At 42.7% G+C, this 20,603-nt stretch overlaps 1 protein-coding gene across 5 annotated transcripts in view; it reads right to left on the bottom strand.

Moving 5' to 3' along the window:
* Positions 1-20,603, bottom strand: part of PDE1C (phosphodiesterase 1C) — a 1,569,255-nt gene that overhangs the window by 1,089,772 nt on the left and 458,880 nt on the right. For all 5 annotated transcript variants that reach the window (XM_029589797.1, XM_029589798.1, XM_029589801.1 and 2 more), the window contains exon 3: positions 3,535-3,700. In XM_029589797.1, the coding sequence (XP_029445657.1) occupies positions 3,535-3,700 (166 nt within the window). The remainder of the gene's footprint in view (positions 1-3,534; positions 3,701-20,603) is intronic.

The following is a 20,603-nucleotide window of genomic DNA, read 5'->3' as shown; positions in this document are numbered from 1 at the left end:
ATAAAAGAAGCAATGTAAAACAACCTGGGACCAGATTCAAAGAATCTTGAAAAAGATAAAGTCATAAACAGTGCATTCAGAAAGTCGTCAGACACTTTCACTTTTTCCACATTGTGTTATGTTACAGCCTTAGGCCCGGATTTACGTGCGTAACTGGGGTTACGCGCACCGAGCCTATTTTACAAAGGCCCGATGATGCGCATAAAGCCTCAGGACGAGTCTAAGTTCTGGGCTTCAAAAAAGAGGCGGGGAGGGGCGGGATGGTCCGGGGCAAGGCGGGGCCAGAGGCCTCTGGCACAGCAGCCATTTGCAGCTGTGTCAGAGGATCGCGTGCCGGTGGGCTACCGGTGCTCGCAACTTGCGCCTGCCCAGAGGCAGGCGCAAGAGGTAAAATAAAGGTCAGGCGGGTTTAGGATAGGGCTAGGCAGTGGGAGGGTTAGGGGAAGGGGAAGAGAGGTTAGGTTAGGGGGTTAGGAAGTTCCCTCTGAGGCCACTCCGAAATCAGAGCGGCCTGGGAGGGAATGGGGGAAGGCAACGGGTGTCGGCGCGCAAGTTGCACAATTGTGCGCCCCCTTGCGCGCGCTGACCCCTGATTTTATAACATGCACATGCCAGCATGCGCATGTTAGAAAATCGGGTGTCCATGTGCGCGTGCCGGGTAGCGCGCGCACATGGAGGCCCGCGTACAATTTCTTAAAATCTACCCCTTATTCTAAAATGGCTAATATGCATTTTTCCCTCCTCAATCTACACACAACACCTAAGAAAAATCACTCTCTCGTCATACCTATTAGTCCAGAGAAACCCTGTAAGACTATTGCTCCTCTAAATCTCAACTAATATAGCCCCTGATTCAGTGTTTTGAAAGAAATCCCCAGTCTTCCAGGCTGCCCCTTCCACCCCCTTCTCACTTCACTCTTGCATTTTCTTAAATTATCATCAATGAAGATTGGTTTTACAAGTGGTGTGAATTCGGTGCTAGCTTACTTTTCCCTCACAGAAACGCATGACACTTTTACATATGCACCGACTAAGGTCACAATACAAAAGCTCATTTCTTGTGTGCAGTATTAAAGTAAAGAATATCCAGTAGAACTGCAAATACCATGGATCATTTCTTTACAGTATAGTCTGCCTTTTCCCACCTGCTGGTCGCATCCTTTCCCAGAGAAGCAAGCTGCATACAAATAAACATGGACTGCTGTTTTTGTTCACATTAACTGGAATTGGAAATGAAAACTTAAATATCATTTTTTTTGTTTAGGTAATATGTACTGCAAGTGGTACTTTTAAGTCTTACAAAAATCAAGTTATAAATCTTGCAAAATAGAAAACAAATCCCTGATGCTCATAAATTCAGAATATCTTACTGTTAGTCTATGCAACATAAACCTTCCCTAACATAGATTTCCAGCTTATAGATAAATGTCTTGCTGAAATGTTTTAATTCATATCAACAGAGTCCCAGAGAATGCCTCTAAGTATACATTATTTTAAAAACTGTCATTGCCCAGGTTCCATATAAAGAGTGACTTAACAATATGGCTTAGCTGCCATTCATAAAGTACAGACTACATCAACAAATCTACAGTGCCCACCTCCATGAATTCACAAGAACCTTGTATGATTCTAATTTAAGAGGGAAATGTACTAAAGTGCATTAAAGCATATTAACTGCTATTGCAAACAATAAACGCTTGTTAAAAGAGCTGTTAACCCACAAAGGCTGGCTTGCAATAGTTGTAATGTAAAACCTATGGTAAGGAGGAATTTAAATGCAAACTATGCAAAATAGCTCATTACCTAATAATACAGCAACAATGTACATGTGCAGATTACTTCATCGATGCATTACCGCAAAAGAAAGTTCTTGTAGTACTGTTTGCATCAGTGTCTGCCTCATTTGCATCTCATTAACACCTGCCATTAGTATGCACAATAAACACTGCAGTTGTGTGTGTTAATAATGGCTGATGTTGGGGCACTATAGTACATTGGCCCCCTTAGTCTACCAACCACCTATAACACAATCATCTGGTTCTGCCTTATAAGTTATATCATTATTTAGAAAAGCAAAATTTTGTTGGGTTTATAGCAATAACAGCAGAGTTGGGACAGATGATCTGAAAAGTAGATATGGTGTAGTTGGTTGATTATAGCACATCAAACTGGTACTGGTCAAGTTAAAAGTTGCTTGGGAAAAATATTGTGTTTTATACCTGGTGTAGATTCCCCTCAGGCCACAATGTATGTTCCATTTCAAGGTCTCAGACATTGAATCTACAATCTACTGGCTCCAGTTCAAGGACACTGGTGTTCATGGAAAAAAGGTTTGCTATCTGAGCTTGGTGGAGAATACTGTCCATTTTAATGTAATAGCTTGTTTCTCTCCTATATCGTTTGACTATGTCACTGTGTATTGCTGTAGTTAATGTAGCCAATCCATTCATAAAAAAACACTACAGTGCTTGCTTATGGTATGCTATGCTGCATCACATATCACAACAGTTAACTCAAAATGAATTTCTGTCTTTACTGGAACTGAAATCCTCCATACTCGTAACAAATATGGTAAAATTAATACCAAAGGAAGAAAATAAAAACATGAAAAGACAATAGGAAACACTTGTACTTTTAGTTCCTGAATTCCTAAGTGACACAAACATTACAATCCTATATTCTTTATATGAAGGATGTCAAAAGAAAGCTGTGCCATGTGTGTGGTCAATGTTTCCAAAGTATAAACAAGTAGTAAAACCCATCCTCTCTCATTAAACTTGCTCTTATGGCATGGTCTTTGAAGTTCTTTAAGCTCACTCCTTCTCTCAAATTCTTCACATACTCTGAGAGCAGCCGTGCCGGAAGCAGTGTAATATATTACCTCAATGATACCATCCAGTTGGTTCAGGAAATCTAAGTAAATATGCTGTACTAAATATGTACTCAATGTGCAAAAAAAATTGAGGTTTTTGGTAGAAGGACTGCTCCTACAGGCTCAAAGGAATTGTGGAGAAGAAACGTCATCACAAAAATAAGGAATCAGAAAATCGCAACTGATAGCATAAGAATTATTGATTATATTATAATGTGTGCTTTTGTAATGTTCTACAGGAGGCAGAGATTGCAGCTTTCCAATAAGGATTTGTTCCTCACCTGCAGTGTTGTACAACTGGTCTGTAGTGAAAATCCTTTGAAAATCAGAACACTTTCCTGTTTCTCATTTGGTTTAAAGCAGATGTGAAATATATCATCAAATTTTCTGAACTGCCCTCATCACACGAGCACTACATGGAATATATATGCACCATGTATGATAAAATAACCTAAAGTTAATAAAGCCAGAGAAATCACCATCAACAAATAAGCTAAGATTATCACCGCTCTGACCTATATTAGTCCTAGCACAAACAATAATTCCATGGAAACATCCAGAAGCCAAATCACTCCAATAATATTGGCATACACCAGATCTCCAAGCATGACAGCATTATAGAGAGCTATAGATAAATCAATGAGAGTTGGAATCCATCAAACCTGATAGCTGTTTTCGGTAATGCTTCAGGACTGTCCACCTGGGGCAACTCATCTGCTAAAATTTCTTCTGGGCTTCTCTCGTCTTTCACAATTGTGGGCTTTGGTTTTTCTTGGAGATTGAGCCCTCCAAAAATCGTGTTCCATAGACAGTTCTGTGACTTGGACCCTAAAAAGAAATGGAAATAAGCAGATTACTAGCTGTTCTTTTTTTAATGAACCTTTAATCCAGGTGTTTTATGACAACCCCAGTCAGTTCACAAGCCAGGACCACCTATTTCAGTTCACTTTCTAGCAAATGTGAGAGAGAGAGACTATAAACTTGTCTCAAACTGTACATGCACGTACATGCACATCCAAGAATAGGCAGCTTTTTAACATTTGACACATTTTTAAGCAATAAGGAATTCTGCTTTTATTTCAAATACATATCTCAAAACTCATTTTTTGCAAGCAGTTCCATAATATGAATTTATTTCCTCTCAAAACCTTATGCGTGTATTCATGAGGTTTATAGAATAGCTTATATGCGAGTAAATGCTATTGTCTTGCGTATATGCTGATTGTTACATGCACAGGGGCGGATTTTCAGAGCCCTGCTCGCGTAAATCCGCCCAAAACCGGGCGGATTTACGCGAGCAGGGCCCTGCGCGCCGGGAAGCCTATTTTACATAGGCCTCCCGGCGCGCGCAGAGCCCCGGGACTCGCGTAAGTCCCGGGGTTTTCGGAGTGGGCGTGTCGGGAGGCATGTCGGGGGGCGGGGCCGGAGCGCGCGGCGTTGCGGGGGCGTGTCGGCAGCGTTTTGGGGGCGGGTACGGGGGCGTGGCTACGGCCCGGGGGCGTGGCCGCGCCCTCCGTACCCGCCCCCAGGTCGCGGCCCGGCGCGCAGGAGGCCCGCTGGCGCGCGGGGATTTACGCCTCCCTCTGGGAGGCGTAAATCCCCCGACAAAGGTAGGATGGGGGTTTAGACAGGGCCGGGCGGGTGGGTTAGGTAGGGGAAGGGAGGGGAAGGTGAGGGGAGGGCAAAGGAAAGTTCCCTTCTAGGCCGCTCCGATTTCGGAGCGGCCTAGGAGGGAACGGGGGTAGGCTGCGCGGCTCGGCGCGCACAGGCTATACGAAATCGATAGCCTTGCGCGCGCCGATCCAGGATTTTAGCCGATACGCGCGACTACGCGCGTATCTACTAAAATCCAGCGTACTTTTGTTTGCGCCTGGAGCGCAAACAAAAGTAGGCTGTTCGCGCTCGTCTGAAAATCTACCCCACAGTTTTTGAAAATTCCCCTTTAAGTGCCAAGCGGTGAGCACAGCTGAATATTGAAACTGCGCTATTTGTCCGGCTAAGTCTGAATAAACCAGATAAAAGACACTGAATGTGGACTTCAATATACATTTTTACAGAACAAATATATCATGCATCTTGATGTTTTTCTTTTTGGTTTTACTAATTAATTTTTATTTCCACTTCCTGCAAGAACAGTTTTTGGGTGTTTTTGTTTTGTTTTTTTTTAATTATATTTTTATCTCTCAAATTGTGGATCGAAATGTTATTAAATAGAGAATATGTGTGGTCTAGAGAAGTAGACTACAAATTGGGAGACCTCCTGAAGCACATGGCTTCAAATTGTGCCATTTTATGGGCTCTCTGGCATGTCCTATTTTTTCCCTGTGTTCAGTTTATCCAGCTGCAAGGGCAATATTCCAAGCCACTTACCTGGGTAAAGAGTGATTTTGCAGGGTCGGGGTGGGTTTGGGGTTTTTTTTTCTGTGTGCCCTTTCTTCCCCCCCCCCCCCCCCCCCCAAAACGATAAGAAAACCACACAAAAATTCCATGGGGTATTCCTATCGCTTTCGGGGACACCCCCCCAATACTTGATGGATTAGAAAATAATCGTATGATATTTTCATCCGTCAAAAAAATGATGCACATCCCTATAAAATAGCCCTGGCACACATGTGTGCTGATGAAGCAGCAAGGGCGGCTGTCTAACCAAGCCGTGGAGGCAACAATACAGAATTAGAAGCCAAATGTCCGATCTGGATTCTTTATTGGACAGAGACAAATATCTTTTAACAAGCCCGACTCAGGCTGAGCCCCTGATGCAGCCCCATTGTAAGAGGGCGAAACTCGGCCTGAGAGGGCTTGTTAAAAGATATTTGTCTCTGTCCAATAAAGAATCCAGATCGGACATTTGGCTTCTAATTCTGTATTGTTGCCTACACATATGTGTGCTCCTAAGTTTACAAGTGTGTTCACACAGCTGTATAATGTCAGCTTTGAGTCGGGCAAGTGAGGGAATTTTACAACAGGTTCACATCCACGCCATAACTAGTTTGACCAGTTCATCCACCAGTTTGCCCAGTCTATAGCTAGGTCCCATAAACCCCTCTGGTTCTTTAGTCTGCACGCCCCCTAGTTAACTTAGACTCCTGATGGAAATAATTGAATTGAGAGTTATACCTCCTCCATAGCAGAAGTAGTTTTATGCTCACATATACCTGGGCGCACGCCCAGGCGCTTTGGTACTTGTATGCACATCTCTTGGCTCCACCCCCACCCATGCCACATCCACATTTCTGCCCCTTTTTTGCCCGATGCAAGATATTTAGTTTCCGTAAACACCATAGCACAGAAACCCTACTTATCTCCCTCTCGGAAAACATACTTAGAGCTCTTGACAAAGGACAATCCCACATACTCACACTGCTAGATATATCGGCGGCATTTGACACAGTCAATCACAACACACTCATCAAACGCCTCAAGGAAATTGGCATCTCTGGCACTGCCCTACGCTGGTTTCACTCTTACCTACACGACAGGAGCTATAGTGTAAAAATTGGTCGTAACGAATCCAAACCTGTTAAGCTAGCACAAGGAGTACCACAAGGCTCGTCCCTCTCATCAACCCTTTTTAACATCTACCTCCTCCCCCTCTGCCAACTTCTTTCCAAACTGGGTTTCCAGCACTTCATCTATGCAGATGACGTGCAGATACTCATACCAATTACTGACTCTATCCCAAATGCAATGAAGATCTGGAATAAACAAACTACTTACAGATAACTCTCTGGCACTCAATACCAACAAAACAGAGCTACTCATCCTTTCTCCTCCTAACAATCCCCCACTCAACCTCTCTCCCCCCTCGCTATCCTCCTGCCCTTCCACACAACTGGTCCGCAGCCTAGGCATATGGATAGACAACCACTTTAACCTCAAAAAATTCATCTCTGCTACTATAAAGAGCGGATTCTTCAAACTCCACACCCTGAAGAGAATCAAACCTCTATTACACACTTCCGATTTTCAAACAGTGCTACAGGCCATGATCTTGTCCAAGATTGACTATTGTAACGCTATCCTCCTAGGCTTACCAAAAAATACCCTTCAACCATTACAGCTCCTACAAAACGCCGCTGCCCGCATTCTTACCAACATGCACCGTCACGACCACATCACCCCAGTTCTTCAATCCCTACACTGGCTCCCTGTAAACTCTAGGATAATATATAAATCCCTCACCCTCATACACAAAGCCATCCACAACCAAAACATGCAATGGTTCCCTGAACATCTCTATCCTTGCAACCCAACCAGACCAACTAGAAAGCAACACCAGGCCAAACTCCCAACACCATCCCCCAAACTCATAAAACACGCCACTATTAGAGAACGATCATTCATCATAGCAGGAACCACCCACTGGAATAAAATGCCCCCCCACCTCCACCAGGAACCATGCCATAAAAAATTCAAACAGAATCTTAAAACATGGCTCTTCAAACGAGCATACCCTGACTGACTGACTACCTCCAAAGGTATATACCTGAACTCATACCCCCTGTCTGACTGTCACGTCTTAATATTCCCACCGCAACTACCCTCCTTCTCATCCCCCTCCTACATCCCTATTCCCCTACAGCCCACCCCCTCCTCTCCGCCACCCCCCTTCCTTCCCCCAAGCTTTTACTGTTTATATTCTTTTTCTCATGTTAATAGTTAATTTGCTGACTTCATACTCAATTGTTAAAGGAATCGATGTATCTAAAAACATGAAGTTATCCCACATACTAACTCTACCTTTCCCTTATAGATTAATCTCTTTCAGCCTTTAACCTATTGTAAAGCTTGTTACTATGCCATGTTATACTGTGAACTGATATTTATACTCATTGTAAAGCTTGTTGCTATGTTATGTTACACTGTGAACCGAGGTGATGTTATTTACGTGCCCCGGTATATAAAAATTCTTTAAATAAATAAATAAATAAATAAATAAATAAATAAATAAATATTTGCGCACTGGGACTTGTGTGTGGATGTGGGTGGCTTATAAAATCGGATGGACATGTGCATGATAGCTCCTGATTGTGGCATGCACCTGTCTTTTAAAATTCATCTTCAAGTGTGTAAGTATGCTTTTGAAAATTACTGAGATAGTATGTTACATTTACGTGCATAATTCCTTTGAAAATTACCTCCCCTAATTTGGCAGCTTTCTGATGTATATTTACACCTACCATAGTAACATAGTAATAACAGCAGAAAAGGACCAGATGGCCCATAGAATCTGCTCAGCAAGCTTCTTATGGTAGTATCTGCCGCTCTGTGCAGGATACTCCTATGTTTCTCTCAAGGGTACTTACTGTCACTCCGTGCAGTTACCCCCAAGACTTATGATATGGGTAGTAATATTTACAATCAAAATCAAGCAACTGTCAAACCCATAAATTACTGTTTATCCCATGCCCCTTTGAATTTGTTGTCTGTTTTCTTCTTCACCCCCTCCTCCAGAGGGCATTCTAAGCATCCACTACCCTCTCTGTGAAGAAATATTTCCTGATATTGGTTTCGAGCCGTCTCCCCGTGGAGTTTCCTTTTCGAAGGAAAAGGTTTGAAGTTTGTGTATCATAAAAACTTTTCAGGTATCTGAAGGTCTGTATCATATCTCCCCAGTACCGCCTCTCTTCCGGGGTATACATATTTAGATCCTTCAGCCTCGCTTCATGAGTCTTCCAATGTGGACCCCAAACCATTTTGGTCACTCTTCTTGGACCGCCTCCATCCTGTCTCTATCTGTTGCATATCTTAGTATCATCCACAAATAGACAAACTTTACCTTCTATCCATTCTGCAATGTCACTCACAAAGATATTGAACAGAACCGGTCCCAAAACCAATCCCTGTGGCACTCCACTTAACATGGTTCTCTCTTCAGTGTAAGTTCCTATCAGCTGCTGCTTAGCTGTATAAATTGGAACTTATCCAGATAAGTGTCATTAGCTTATCTGGATAAATGCAGTATATATTTGCACATTTTTTTACATGCATACACTTGTTGCAGGGTACATTTGCACATATTTTCTAACATGCGTATATCATATATACATAGGTTATAAAATGCAGGTGTAGACTTTTGCATGCCCATAATCATGCATATATGGGGGGCACATGCAGCTGTTTGAAAGTTATCCTCCCTGCCTGCTAACTTTATCTGGCTGAAAGGTTAGCTGGATAAGTCTGGGACATGGCAGGGGCATTCCAAGGCAGAGTCTGCTATCTGGCTAACTTAGCCAGATAAACACTGATTTCTCAGTGTTATCCTGCAAAGTTAGCCAGATAAAATAACAACAGTCCTAAAGCCAGCTGGATAAACCTATCCAGTTAATTTTGACTTAGTTGGGTATATTCAGTAGCACAGGTGCACCACTCAATATCCAGCATAAGTTATAGCCATATAAATTAATCCAGCTGAATACTGGCCATTTATTTTCAAATGTGCAGGCTTTTGATACTGGATTGAAAGGCAGTAAATCAAATCAATAAGAAAAAGAAAAACTAAACCACAGAGCAAAACAAAAATGAGACAAGATAGAATATATGCAGGATCAATTAATAATTACATAGTGCCAAAATGAAAGCTTGTGCCATAAAAAAAACCCCCTAAAATAAAATCTGGCAGTTGTGCAAAAACTTATGCCGTAAATATTAAAATAAAAGAATGCTAAAGTAGTTTTGTTTTTCTTATTTTGGCAGGGTTAATATAAACACTTACACATTGATTAGATTTGGGGATAAGGTATGAAATTTACATTTTAGCTGATACTGTTGTATCTAGATAGCTTTATTGGAATGGTAGCATGGGCAGTCCCGCACTACCCTAGATAACACTGGCCCCAGGACAAATAAAAGAAATGGCGACTCCTCCACTTCCTGTTGCTTCCCCTCTCCTCCCCACCCCTGGAAGACCTAGTATCGTGGCCAAGGGGCCTGCCAGGAGGGAACGGGGAGCTAAGGGAACTCGGTGATTGGCTGTGGGAGGCATTGACGTGCATCGTTAGGGGAAATAGCTAGGGGCTGGCTGTGACTGGCTGCTGGCGCTCTTGGACAATTGAAGTTCCCCTTCCACAGGATTCCCTCTGCTCAAAACGGGTCCAGGCATTCCCAATCCTGTGCTGCCCTGAATTTGCTCCAACCTTCCCTCCCTTTCATTGTTGGTTGTTGCTCTGTTGCATTGTTTTGTTCATATTGTGCTTTATCACAGAAAGGGGTAACCAAGCAGATGAAGGAAAATTAGCAGCATTATGAGTGTCTAGCAGGTATGATGTGCTGAGGGTCTGGGGTCAGATCCAAGCATAGTGGGCTCCTAGCTGGCTGTGGTGGGGGCCTGGGATTGATGGGTCTACAGGTCTTGCGACTTGGGGATAGTTTGATTTGCTGAGCTATGGCAGTTAAGCTACTGGGACCGGTGTTTGAGGACTAAGTTTGAGGACTAAGCTCTTTTACTCTGCGGACTCCGGCACCCGCTTTCGTCCTCCTCCTCTGTCGGGGCTCTCGAGGCCCAATCAGGGCAAGAGCCCGCTCGCTCCCAACACGAGCCGTGCAGAGGAGGCCACCGAATAAAAACGAAACGGAACAGAAAACAGAAAAAAAAAAGCCGAAGAAATCCCTTCGCAGAGCACACCCGGTGAGTCAGCCGCGCCCCTCGAAAGGCACTAGGCCAATCACAAGGCGGCAACAAGACCTTTAAATCGAGGCGACTCCCGCCGGGCGTCGCGCGTCCGAAGGGGCGCAACCTAAGGGGCCTGCCCCTTAGCGAGCCCCTTGGAGAGACCCAGGAACCAGACCCAAGGCCTCTTTAGCAGCATACTTGCCCCTACTTTGGCACATCTCAACAGCATTCATCCAATTCCCATTCAACCTTCAGCAATATTCAACCAGTACCATACCAGCTCATTACAGCACTCATCCAGCACTGAGCCAACCTGCAACAGCATTCACTCAGCACTGAGCCAACCTGCAGCAGCATTCACTCAGCACTGAGCCAACCTGCAGCAGCATTCACTCAGCACTCAGCCAACCTACAGTAAGCACCCAGCAAACCTGCAGCAGCATTCACTCAGCACTGAGCCAACCTGCAGCAGCATTCACTCAGCACTCAGCCAACCTACAGTAAGCACCCAGCAAACCTGCAGCAGCATTCACTCAGCACTGAGCCAACCTGCAGCAGCATTCACTCAGCACTGAGCCAACCTGCAACAGCATTCACTCAGCACTCAGCCAACCTACAGTAAGCACCCAGCAAACCTGCAGCAGCATTCAAGCAGCATTCACTCAGCACCCAGCCACCTTCAGTAGCATTCACTCAGCACTCAGCTAACCTACAGTAAACACCCAGCCAACCTGCAGCAGCATTTAACCAGCACCCAGCCAACCTCAACCAGCACCCAGCCAACCTGCACCCAGCCATCCTAAAACATCTTTCAACCAGCACCAAACCTGCAAACTACAGCACCCATCCAACTCTTATCCAACCACTACCAGCATTCATACAGCCATTCCCCTGGTATCTATAACAAGCCTTCACGCAACCGACAATGCTCTACCGCCCACACACCTACAAATCTCTGATCCCAATCATGATTTCCCCTACCACTCAGTTTCTAGGTCTCACCTTATTTACCATCTTTCTATTCAACGCACAATCACTTACCAACAAAACTTTAATACTTAACGACTTACTGCTGGACTCAACACCGGATTTTTGCGCCATAACAGAAACATGGCTCAAACCCACTGACATCGCACTTATTAACCAACTACCAACACAGATATATGACTTCTTCTCTATCCCAAGACAAAAAAAAAGAGGCGGGGGTATCTTCCTAGCTGCCAAAAAATCCCTGAGGTTCTCACTCTATCCTATCAACACAAATACCAAATTAGAACTAGGATTATTCAAATCAGAAAATCTCCAAATCCTTCTTGTCTACGCCCCGCCAGGCCTGCTAGAGTCAGACACCTCTCCTATTCTTGAAACCATAACACTACACCTAAACCTAGACTCCCCAGCAATAATCTTGGGCGACTTCAACTTACATGTTGACAAAGTTCCCCTTTCAACGAACTGCGAAGCCTTCCTCACCGCAATGTCAGCAATGGGTTTCAAACAACAAATCAACAAACCCACTCACAAAGCAGGACACACTCTCGACCTATTCTTCACAAACAGTGGCATTTCTCAATCAAATCAACCTGATTGTCAACAAGTCCCATGGTCAGACCACTCCTTAATCTCCACCAGCTTTTCCCTACAACAACCAGATGTTAAGCCTGACTCAAGACCCACTTTTATTTATAGAAAATCATGTAAACCCGAAATCCTCAGCAAACATCTAGCCCTAGAACTACCATCCATCGATGTTTCCACACCTAACTCAGCTCTTCAAACATGGTCCAAAATAACAAAATCAGTAGCAAACACTCTTTGCCCACTGACCTCCAAAAAACACTCTTCAAAGGCATCCAAAAGACAACCCTGGTTTAATGATGAACTGCGAAAGCTCAAGCAACTACTCAGGCAGAAAGAAAGAAAATGGCGCAAAGCCCCTTCACAGGCCTCACTCTCAGACTACAAACGCACGCTCCACCAATACAAAAGCAGTACACAAAAAACAAAAAGAGACTACTACGCCCGTCAGGTTCATCACCTTATCTTTGACTCTAAAGCTCTATTCGCCTTCGTTTCCAATCTCACTAAACCTATCACTCCAGATATACCTCCCGAACTCGCTCAGACCAAAGCAGACGAACTGGCTCTTCATTTCAGCAAAAAAATCTCTGACCTCTTCAATCAGTTGTCACTAACCACTAGTTCGCAAGATAATACAGACCATCTCCCAAACAAAAATATCCAACTTAACGCATTTGAACACATCACAATCTCAGAGTTACAATCAGTGCTCAAGAAAATGAAACCTTCATCACACCCTTTTGATCAAATTCCTTCCAAAATGCTACTTCTCATTCCTGATACTATATCAAAATCCCTTGCTGAAATTATAAACTGTTCCTTGACCCAGGGTATCTACCCAGATGAATTAAAATCAGCTTCAATTAAACCCCTCCTAAAAAAACCGAATCTAAATCCAAATGATCCCAACAACTTCCGCCCCATTTCTAACCTTCCATTCATAGCTAAAATAATGGAAAAATTGGTGAACACTCAACTTTCCAACTACTTGGAAGACCACAACATTCTGTCTCCAAACCAATATGGTTTTAGAAAAGCGGCTAGCACAGAAACTCTACTTCTTTCTCTCTCAGACTTCCTCCTCTCCGGAATCGATAAAGGCAAAGCATTTTTACTAATCCTCCTAGACTTCTTGGCGGCCTTCGACACCGTCAACCATTACCTTCTTCTAAAACAGCTGGCAAATATTGAGGTGACAGGTACCGCACTAACATGGTTCAAAACCTTCCTGGAAAACAGAAGATATAGGATCAAAATTCACAATCCCAATATCACCCCTCCACCAGAGGGGTGCCACAAGGTTCATCGCTTTCACCTACTCTATTTAATATATACCTTCTACCACTTTGTCAACTACTCACAAAATTAAGCCTGAAACACTTCCTCTTCGCTGACGACGTACAAATTGTGATCCCTATAAAAGAATCAATCTCGAAATCAATGGAATATTGGGACAGCTGCTTATTAGAAATCAAACACCTCCTAAACAGCCTAAACTTAGTCCTTAATGCGTCGAAAACGGAATATCGCCTAATAGCTCCTGAAAACAACACTCTTTCAAAGCCACCAACCCTCCTTCAAACCACCCATGTAAGAGATCTAGGAGCCATCTTAGATAACCGTCTCAACCTCAAACCATTCATTAACCGAACTACCAAAGACTGCTTCCACAAATTACATATTCTGAAAAGAATAAAACCTCTCTTCCACGCACATGACTTTAGATCAATCCTGCAAGCAATAATCTTCTCCAAATTAGATTATTGCAATTCTCTACTACTAGGCCTCCCAGCTTCCTACACCAAGCCTCTGCAGATGGTCCAGAACACAGCAGCCAGAATCCTTACAAACTCCAGGAAAATCGAACACATCTTTCCCATCCTCAAAGACCTTCATTGGTTACCGATCCACTTCAGAATTATTTATAAAACCATCATGATGATCTACAAGAACATCCACCAATACACTCAACTCGACCTACAAATCCCTTTTAAAAAACACACATCCGCCAGACCCATCAGGGAACACTACAAAGAATCACTTCAGGTTCCACATGCTAAAACCTTCCAACATAAATCCTACAGTTCTAGAGCTCTCTCATCAGCAGGTCCAACCCTTTGGAACTCTATCCCACCGGACTTAAGACAAGAACCATGCGTTCATACTTTCAGGAAAAGACTAAAAACTTGGCTTTTTAAAAAAGCTTTCCCAGAACTGGATTAAATTCTCCACACTTCAACCCATCAACACATCTTTTGCTTATAACATTATACATATTTATTAATTTGGAAACAGTTGGCTGAAATGTAAATATTCTCTTTTTTAATTCCCTCCCCCTTCTGGTCCTAGTTATTATTCCCTGTTTTTTGTAACTTTCTCACGTCCTAATTATTGTTTTAATATTTTTTAAGTTTCACACTATATTTAATGTTGAATTGGGAAATGTTTATCACTATGTTACTCCCTGCCTCCACACACATGTTAATTGTAAACCGGGTTGATGTGATTCTTATCATGAAACTCGGTATAATAAAAATAATAAATAAATAATAAATAAGTTATATTTAATGACATTTATGTTAATGAGCTTGGGTACTTAATATAATAAAGCTGCAGCCTTTGACCTCCATTTTGAGTCTGATGTTCCTTTTGCGTGTGAGTGGCGAGGAGGGGCGTGGGAACTAAAGGATGATCCTGGGTATCTTTGTGTTATCACAAAAGGCTGATAATTCTTTGAGGCATGACAAGGCGTTATAATTGTCTCATTCACTAAAGTGGGCAATTTTCAAAAGCTATTTATGTGAATAAGAGGCTATTTATCAGAATAAAACTGCCCCTCCTCCTCGTAGCTTCCACAAGACATGCACTTTTATCCTCACTGAGTGGAGGCATTCCCGGGGGCAAGGACAGGGCAGGAAATGCAACAACATGCAAGGTTTTGGCAGTTTCAAAACCACGCCTGTTTTTTGGCCAGAAAAAGTATCCACAGACAGAGCAGGTACCAATCTCTGAGGATACATTTTGCCCAGGGACAAGATTCAGATGGAAAGTCTGCATTAACCTTTGCTTTGAGCCCGGTGCCAAGTCACACGCAGACTTTGCAACCACAAGCAAACATTCGAAAACAGCCCCTAAAATTATATAACAGGTGCCTGCATTTAAGGGTAGTGAAGAAATTTTATTTAGGCAGATCTAGGCATCTAGATATTTTGAATATTGGCCTCTGAGCTACTCTGGTTCAAATGGTTCACATTTAATGTGAATGTCTCCTTTTAATTATTACCTAATGCAAAATGCTCATGGTTGGCTGCTCCTCAGTCCTCTCCCCTTCCTGTTTTGCAGGGATGAGGGCCACTTTTGGCACTCGCACATGGCACCATTGTCCCTAAAGCTGGCCCTGCTTTCAGAGCTTCTTATTTGTCTTGTCTGTTTATCTTGACTAGACTGTAAGCTGCATGGAGCAGGGTGGGTCTCTTATACATGTCTGTACAGCGCTGCATGTTGTAGCGGTATATGAAATCATTTTAACATTAAATGTACATGACCTGTGCTGTTTGTTGTCACATTCATCATAACTTTAAATCCCACTGCCGCTCCTTGTGATTTTAGGTGGGCCACTTCACCCCCCCCCCCCATTATTTCAGGTACGACAAACTTAGGGCTGATTTACTAAGTACTTTTCACACAGACACAGAATGGGAGAAAAGCCGCAGGGGTAGATTTTAAAAGGAGCGCGTAACCTTTTGAAAATCCGGTCCACAGTAAATTAGACCCTTACAGGTGAATTTTCAAAAGATGCACACATAAAAAGTAGCATGCGCATGCATAAAGTACCATAATACGTGAGTATATGGTATTTTTAAAAACCTCATCAAATATCAAGGAGTGCATTTTAAAAACTGCATTTTAAGTGCATACATCAGGGCCTGGGAGTAAATCTGTGCATGTAAAAAAGGGGCGGGCCAGGGAGGGAGGCCAATATTTACACACAGACGTTGCTTTGTTATAGCCTGCCAAAGTTGCACGTATATTTTACTTATGCACATTACCTTCTGTTCAATATCTAGCATAAGTGACTGTAAACATCTTAAAAGTGAAAAAATGACTGGGTGAGGGGTCTGGGTGAAATGGGGGGACTTCAGGCTGAAAAGCTAGGAGGGTCTTCATGAGCTGCAGATGGACTGGGTGAACTGGTAGACGAACTGGTAAAACTGGCAATTTCATTGCCGTGCACATGTTAGACTTGCGCGTGTAAAAGCAGATTTATGGGGGGATAAATGCGTCTAAATTTATTTATTTATTTTATTTAAATTCTTTTACTATACCGATACTCAAGACGCGGTCTTATCGTACCAGTTTACAATAGAACAGGGGAACCAATTAACAACTATATAGAAGGTAAAAGTTACATCAAACAGGGAGCGAAAAACATGGGAGCTGGAGGACAGGAAAGATATTTTAAAATGATAACAAATGAAGAGTGGTAAAATGGTCATTGAAAACAATGAAAAACAATGAAAAACAAAAGAAAGCGATACCTAATCAGCTAGATTAAGCTCGGCTGTAGGTTAATCTTAGGCAATTATTCACAAATGTATTCATGTATCCCTTTAAAATTCAAAGTAGAAATACACAGGTATATCATTTACGCACACTTATCCGGCTAAATTCCAGCTTATATGGGTACATCATATCGGTTTACAAGGAACTAAGAGAAATACAGCGAACTGGGGGGGGGGGGGGAGCGACAGCAAAGAGGGGATAAACAAGGCAAAGGCATAAGGTAAGGGTGGTTCTATGGGTGCAAATAACAAGAAAGATAAAGAATATAATATGGTGCATAGTAGAAACAGAATATAAGCTAACACAAAGATAACTAAGTAGTGCTTTTGCTGCTACTTAAATGGAGAAATTTGAACTTATCCAGATAAATAGTGCTTTTTTTTTTTTTCTTTTCACTTTTCTGGCTATCTTACATACCCAGATAAGTCCGAAAAGTGCTAGTTAGAAAGGCAGGAAGCACTTTCCAGAAGTCTCTGGGTAAGTACTGCTACTTAGTCACATAAATCAGAACTTATCCAGATAAGTGCTGCTACTTTTCTGGATAAATCCGAACTTGCACGGCTAGCTGTTCTTAATACATGAGCAGGTATGCATGCATATATATACTCATACTTTATAAGCTATGCATATCATTTGCACATATTTTTCATTTATATATGGGCACACATGAGCAGTTTTGAAAGTTATCCTCCCTGATTATAAGCCCTCTGGAGATAGTAATATATCAACTGTACTTGAATGTAACTCGCCTTGAGTTATCAATGAAAAGGTAAGAGTTAAGGAAGCCAAGGTTTAAATCCCACAGCCACTCCTTGCGACCTTGGGCAAGTTACTTTACTCTCCATTCCTTAAGTACAAACTTACAGATTAATTTTTAAAGGAGTTACACATGTAAATGTAACACACTATCGTAACAATTACGCGAGTAAAATCTTTGGACAATTCAATGGCTTATATTGTAGCAATTTCCAAAAGCCCACTTATATGAATAAAGTCCATTTACTCTTGTAAAACCCAGTTGTAAGCATGTAAATGTGTTGAAAATCAGGCCCTTTGATTGTAAGCCTTTTGGGGATAGGGAAATACCTACAGTATAGGAATGTAATCTGTTTTGTAGTGCTGAAAAGTGGAATACAAATCAAATATAAATAAATACAATCTAAATAAATAAAATTGCCCTAGTACAGAATTAGACATTCAGTATTAAATTGTTACAAACAATATTATAGGAATGAGAGAGGTCTGTTGTTAGGATCCAGCCTGCTGTGTACCCTCCCTACCACCAGAAGCCCCCATGGAGCTATACCTGCTCTCGCTTCAGTCGTAGTCTCCTTGGGCTCATAACGCAGCAGGGCTTGGCTTATTTGGCTCTGTCTCTTGCAGTGCCTGAGAACTTGTTGTTGAGTATACTGAACTCTCTGGTTGGTCCCTGTTCTGTCTTGTCTTGCTCTGTAGCCTCTGGGCCTTCCAGCTCTGTCTTGCCTGGTCCTTTGGCCCCTAGACCTTCCACATTTGCTTTGTCTGGTCCTGTGGCCTTCCAAGCCTTTCAGCTCTGTCTTGCCTAGTCAGTGGAGATTTAAATAGAAGTGTTTGCCTAGTCTTGTGGCATCTGGACCTTCCAGCTCTATCTTACTTTGCCTTGTGGCCTCAGGGCCTTCTATTACCTGGATCCTTACTTGGTGACCTATTCAGGCCTCTCCTTGCTTAGCCGCCTCTGCTTCTTATGCTTAGTGGCCTTCTGAACCGCTGCCTTCAGGCCTCTGAGTTCTTTGTTCTGTTCTTGCTTGTCCTTGTCCTGTCCTGTTCTAGTCTGTTTTGTCCAGTCTTGGTCTCCAAGTTCCAGCCTGTGTCTCCAGATTCCAACTCCAGTGTAAGACCTGTCAGCCACCAGAACCCAAGGGCTCAACCTGCAGGGGAGCTGGTCCAGGTGGAAGATTTGTTCTACCCTTCTTGAAGTCCTGTGCTGCCCCTTTGGGGATTCCCCAGCCCTAGCTGGACCCTCAGTTGTGACAGAATGGTAAGGGCATACCATCCCCATGGAAGTGGATTCAGGACTTCTTATCTGCCTGGTAAGTCCAGTGAAAATTCTTTTAATCCTTATGAACCCTCGGCTCTATATTGGGCTTTCTTCTTAATGCCAAGGTCATAACCTCTCTGGATTCACAACGTGTGTCATGTTTAAATTCCCCAATCCTGCCTTATGGGAATGCAAATGGTGCAAATGTGTAATTTCCATGTTTCTAGAGAATTACCTTTATTGTAAGTTAACTAAACTAATTTCTGACCAAATATCTATTGCTCCAAAAGCTCTCTTTACTAGAGCATTGCCTTACATCTCTTGATACTGGGAATGCACGAGTCCACCATTTGAACAGGTATGTCATCATTGCAGTCTTCTTAATCCTGCAACCCCCTTTTTGGAGATTTGAAAAATGCTATGTAGAAAACAGCCAAAAGGAAGTAACCTGTTTTTACTGTGCTGCTACTAAACCACCTTCTAAGACACGAGATCCAGTCATAACTCAATAGAACTATGAAGAGGTAGGCCCTTGTAACTTTCAAGCTAAGCTATCATCTGTGCTAAAAACTTCTGATGTCTCCTTTCCCCATAATGAGAAGGCAAAAACCAAGCCAGTTTAGTCTGTGTTTAGACTAGATTCTGTTAGGAACGTCTTTTGGATAGAGGGGCTGAAACAGCTAGATGTGGATTGGATTTCCCCTTGCACAGCTACCACTATAAAAATTTTGAATCTGTTATACATAATGTGTAAATATGTTATTTGGAACTTGATGTTTTTGTACAAAGGAAAGCTGCTATGCAACGCTGCAGCAATTGTTTACTCGTAATCATTTTGCAATAAACAGATAATTACAATAAAAAAAAACTTGAAGGGTTGGGTTTGGGGGTTTTTTTTAGTAGATGTGCCCTTCCCCCCAAAAAAACAATTATAGGAAAACCACACGAAATTTTGTGGGTTTTCTTTTCATTTTTTTTGCTTCCCGAAATGTAATGAAATAGGAAATATTGTCTTTGTTTCCTATTTCATTGTAAATGACTGCACACCACTAATATCTTGTTCTTACACATTGGGGTAGATTTTAAAAGCCCTGCGCGCGCACCGGCACGCCTATTTTGCATAGGCCGCTGGCACGCGCAAAGCCCCGGGACGCTCGTAAGTCCCAGGGCTTTGTAAAAGAGGTGGGAGGGGGTGGTCCTGGGCGGGTCCAGGGGTGTGGTGACGGTTCGAGGGCGGGCTGGGAGGGCGGTCCTGAGTCCCCCGGCACTGCAGCCTGTGCCGGGGGATGCTGAGGCAGCACGCGCAGGTTACGCCTGCCTCAAGCAGGCGTAACTTGCACAACAAAGGTAGGGGGGGGGATTTAGGTAGGGCTGGGTTAGATAGGGGAAGGTGGGGGGACGCGGAAGGAAAGTTCCCTCCGAGGCAGGCTGCATGGCTCGGTGTGCGCAGGCTGCCGATTTTGCAGCCTTGCACGTGCCGACCCCGGATTTTATAAGATACGCGCGGCTAAGCGCGTATCTTATAAAATCCGGTGTACTTTTGTTTGCGCCGGTTGCGCGCACGTACTTTTGTTTTTTAAGATCTACCTCTATATGTGAGCGACTTTATTAAAGGATGCATACATTTGCAGGCTATGAGCTGAAATTACACCAATTTATATATGTACATGCATATATATATTATATCTTTAAATATATATATATATATATATATATATAAAACATTCCAATAATAGTGGGAAGGGGAAGGGAGGGTGTGGGGTTGCTATCCTTTGCTCATTCTATTCTGAGCAGAAAAGGGAGCACTAGATCTTGAAAACTAGTCAAGAAATATATTGTTAGTCCAATAAAAAGGTATCACTATATATATTTTTTACTATTTTTTTAATTTGTTAAAATTAATTTTCAAATCTCACCAGTGTAATCTACAGACTTCTAGCATAGGTAGAATTATTGGA

Source organism: Rhinatrema bivittatum, chromosome 2 (genome assembly GCF_901001135.1).
Source record: "Rhinatrema bivittatum chromosome 2, aRhiBiv1.1, whole genome shotgun sequence".
NCBI classification, from domain to species: Eukaryota; Metazoa; Chordata; class Amphibia; order Gymnophiona; family Rhinatrematidae; genus Rhinatrema; species Rhinatrema bivittatum.
The sequence above is the reverse complement of the archived record's forward strand: the minus strand, read 5'-3'. Positions and strand labels throughout refer to the sequence as shown.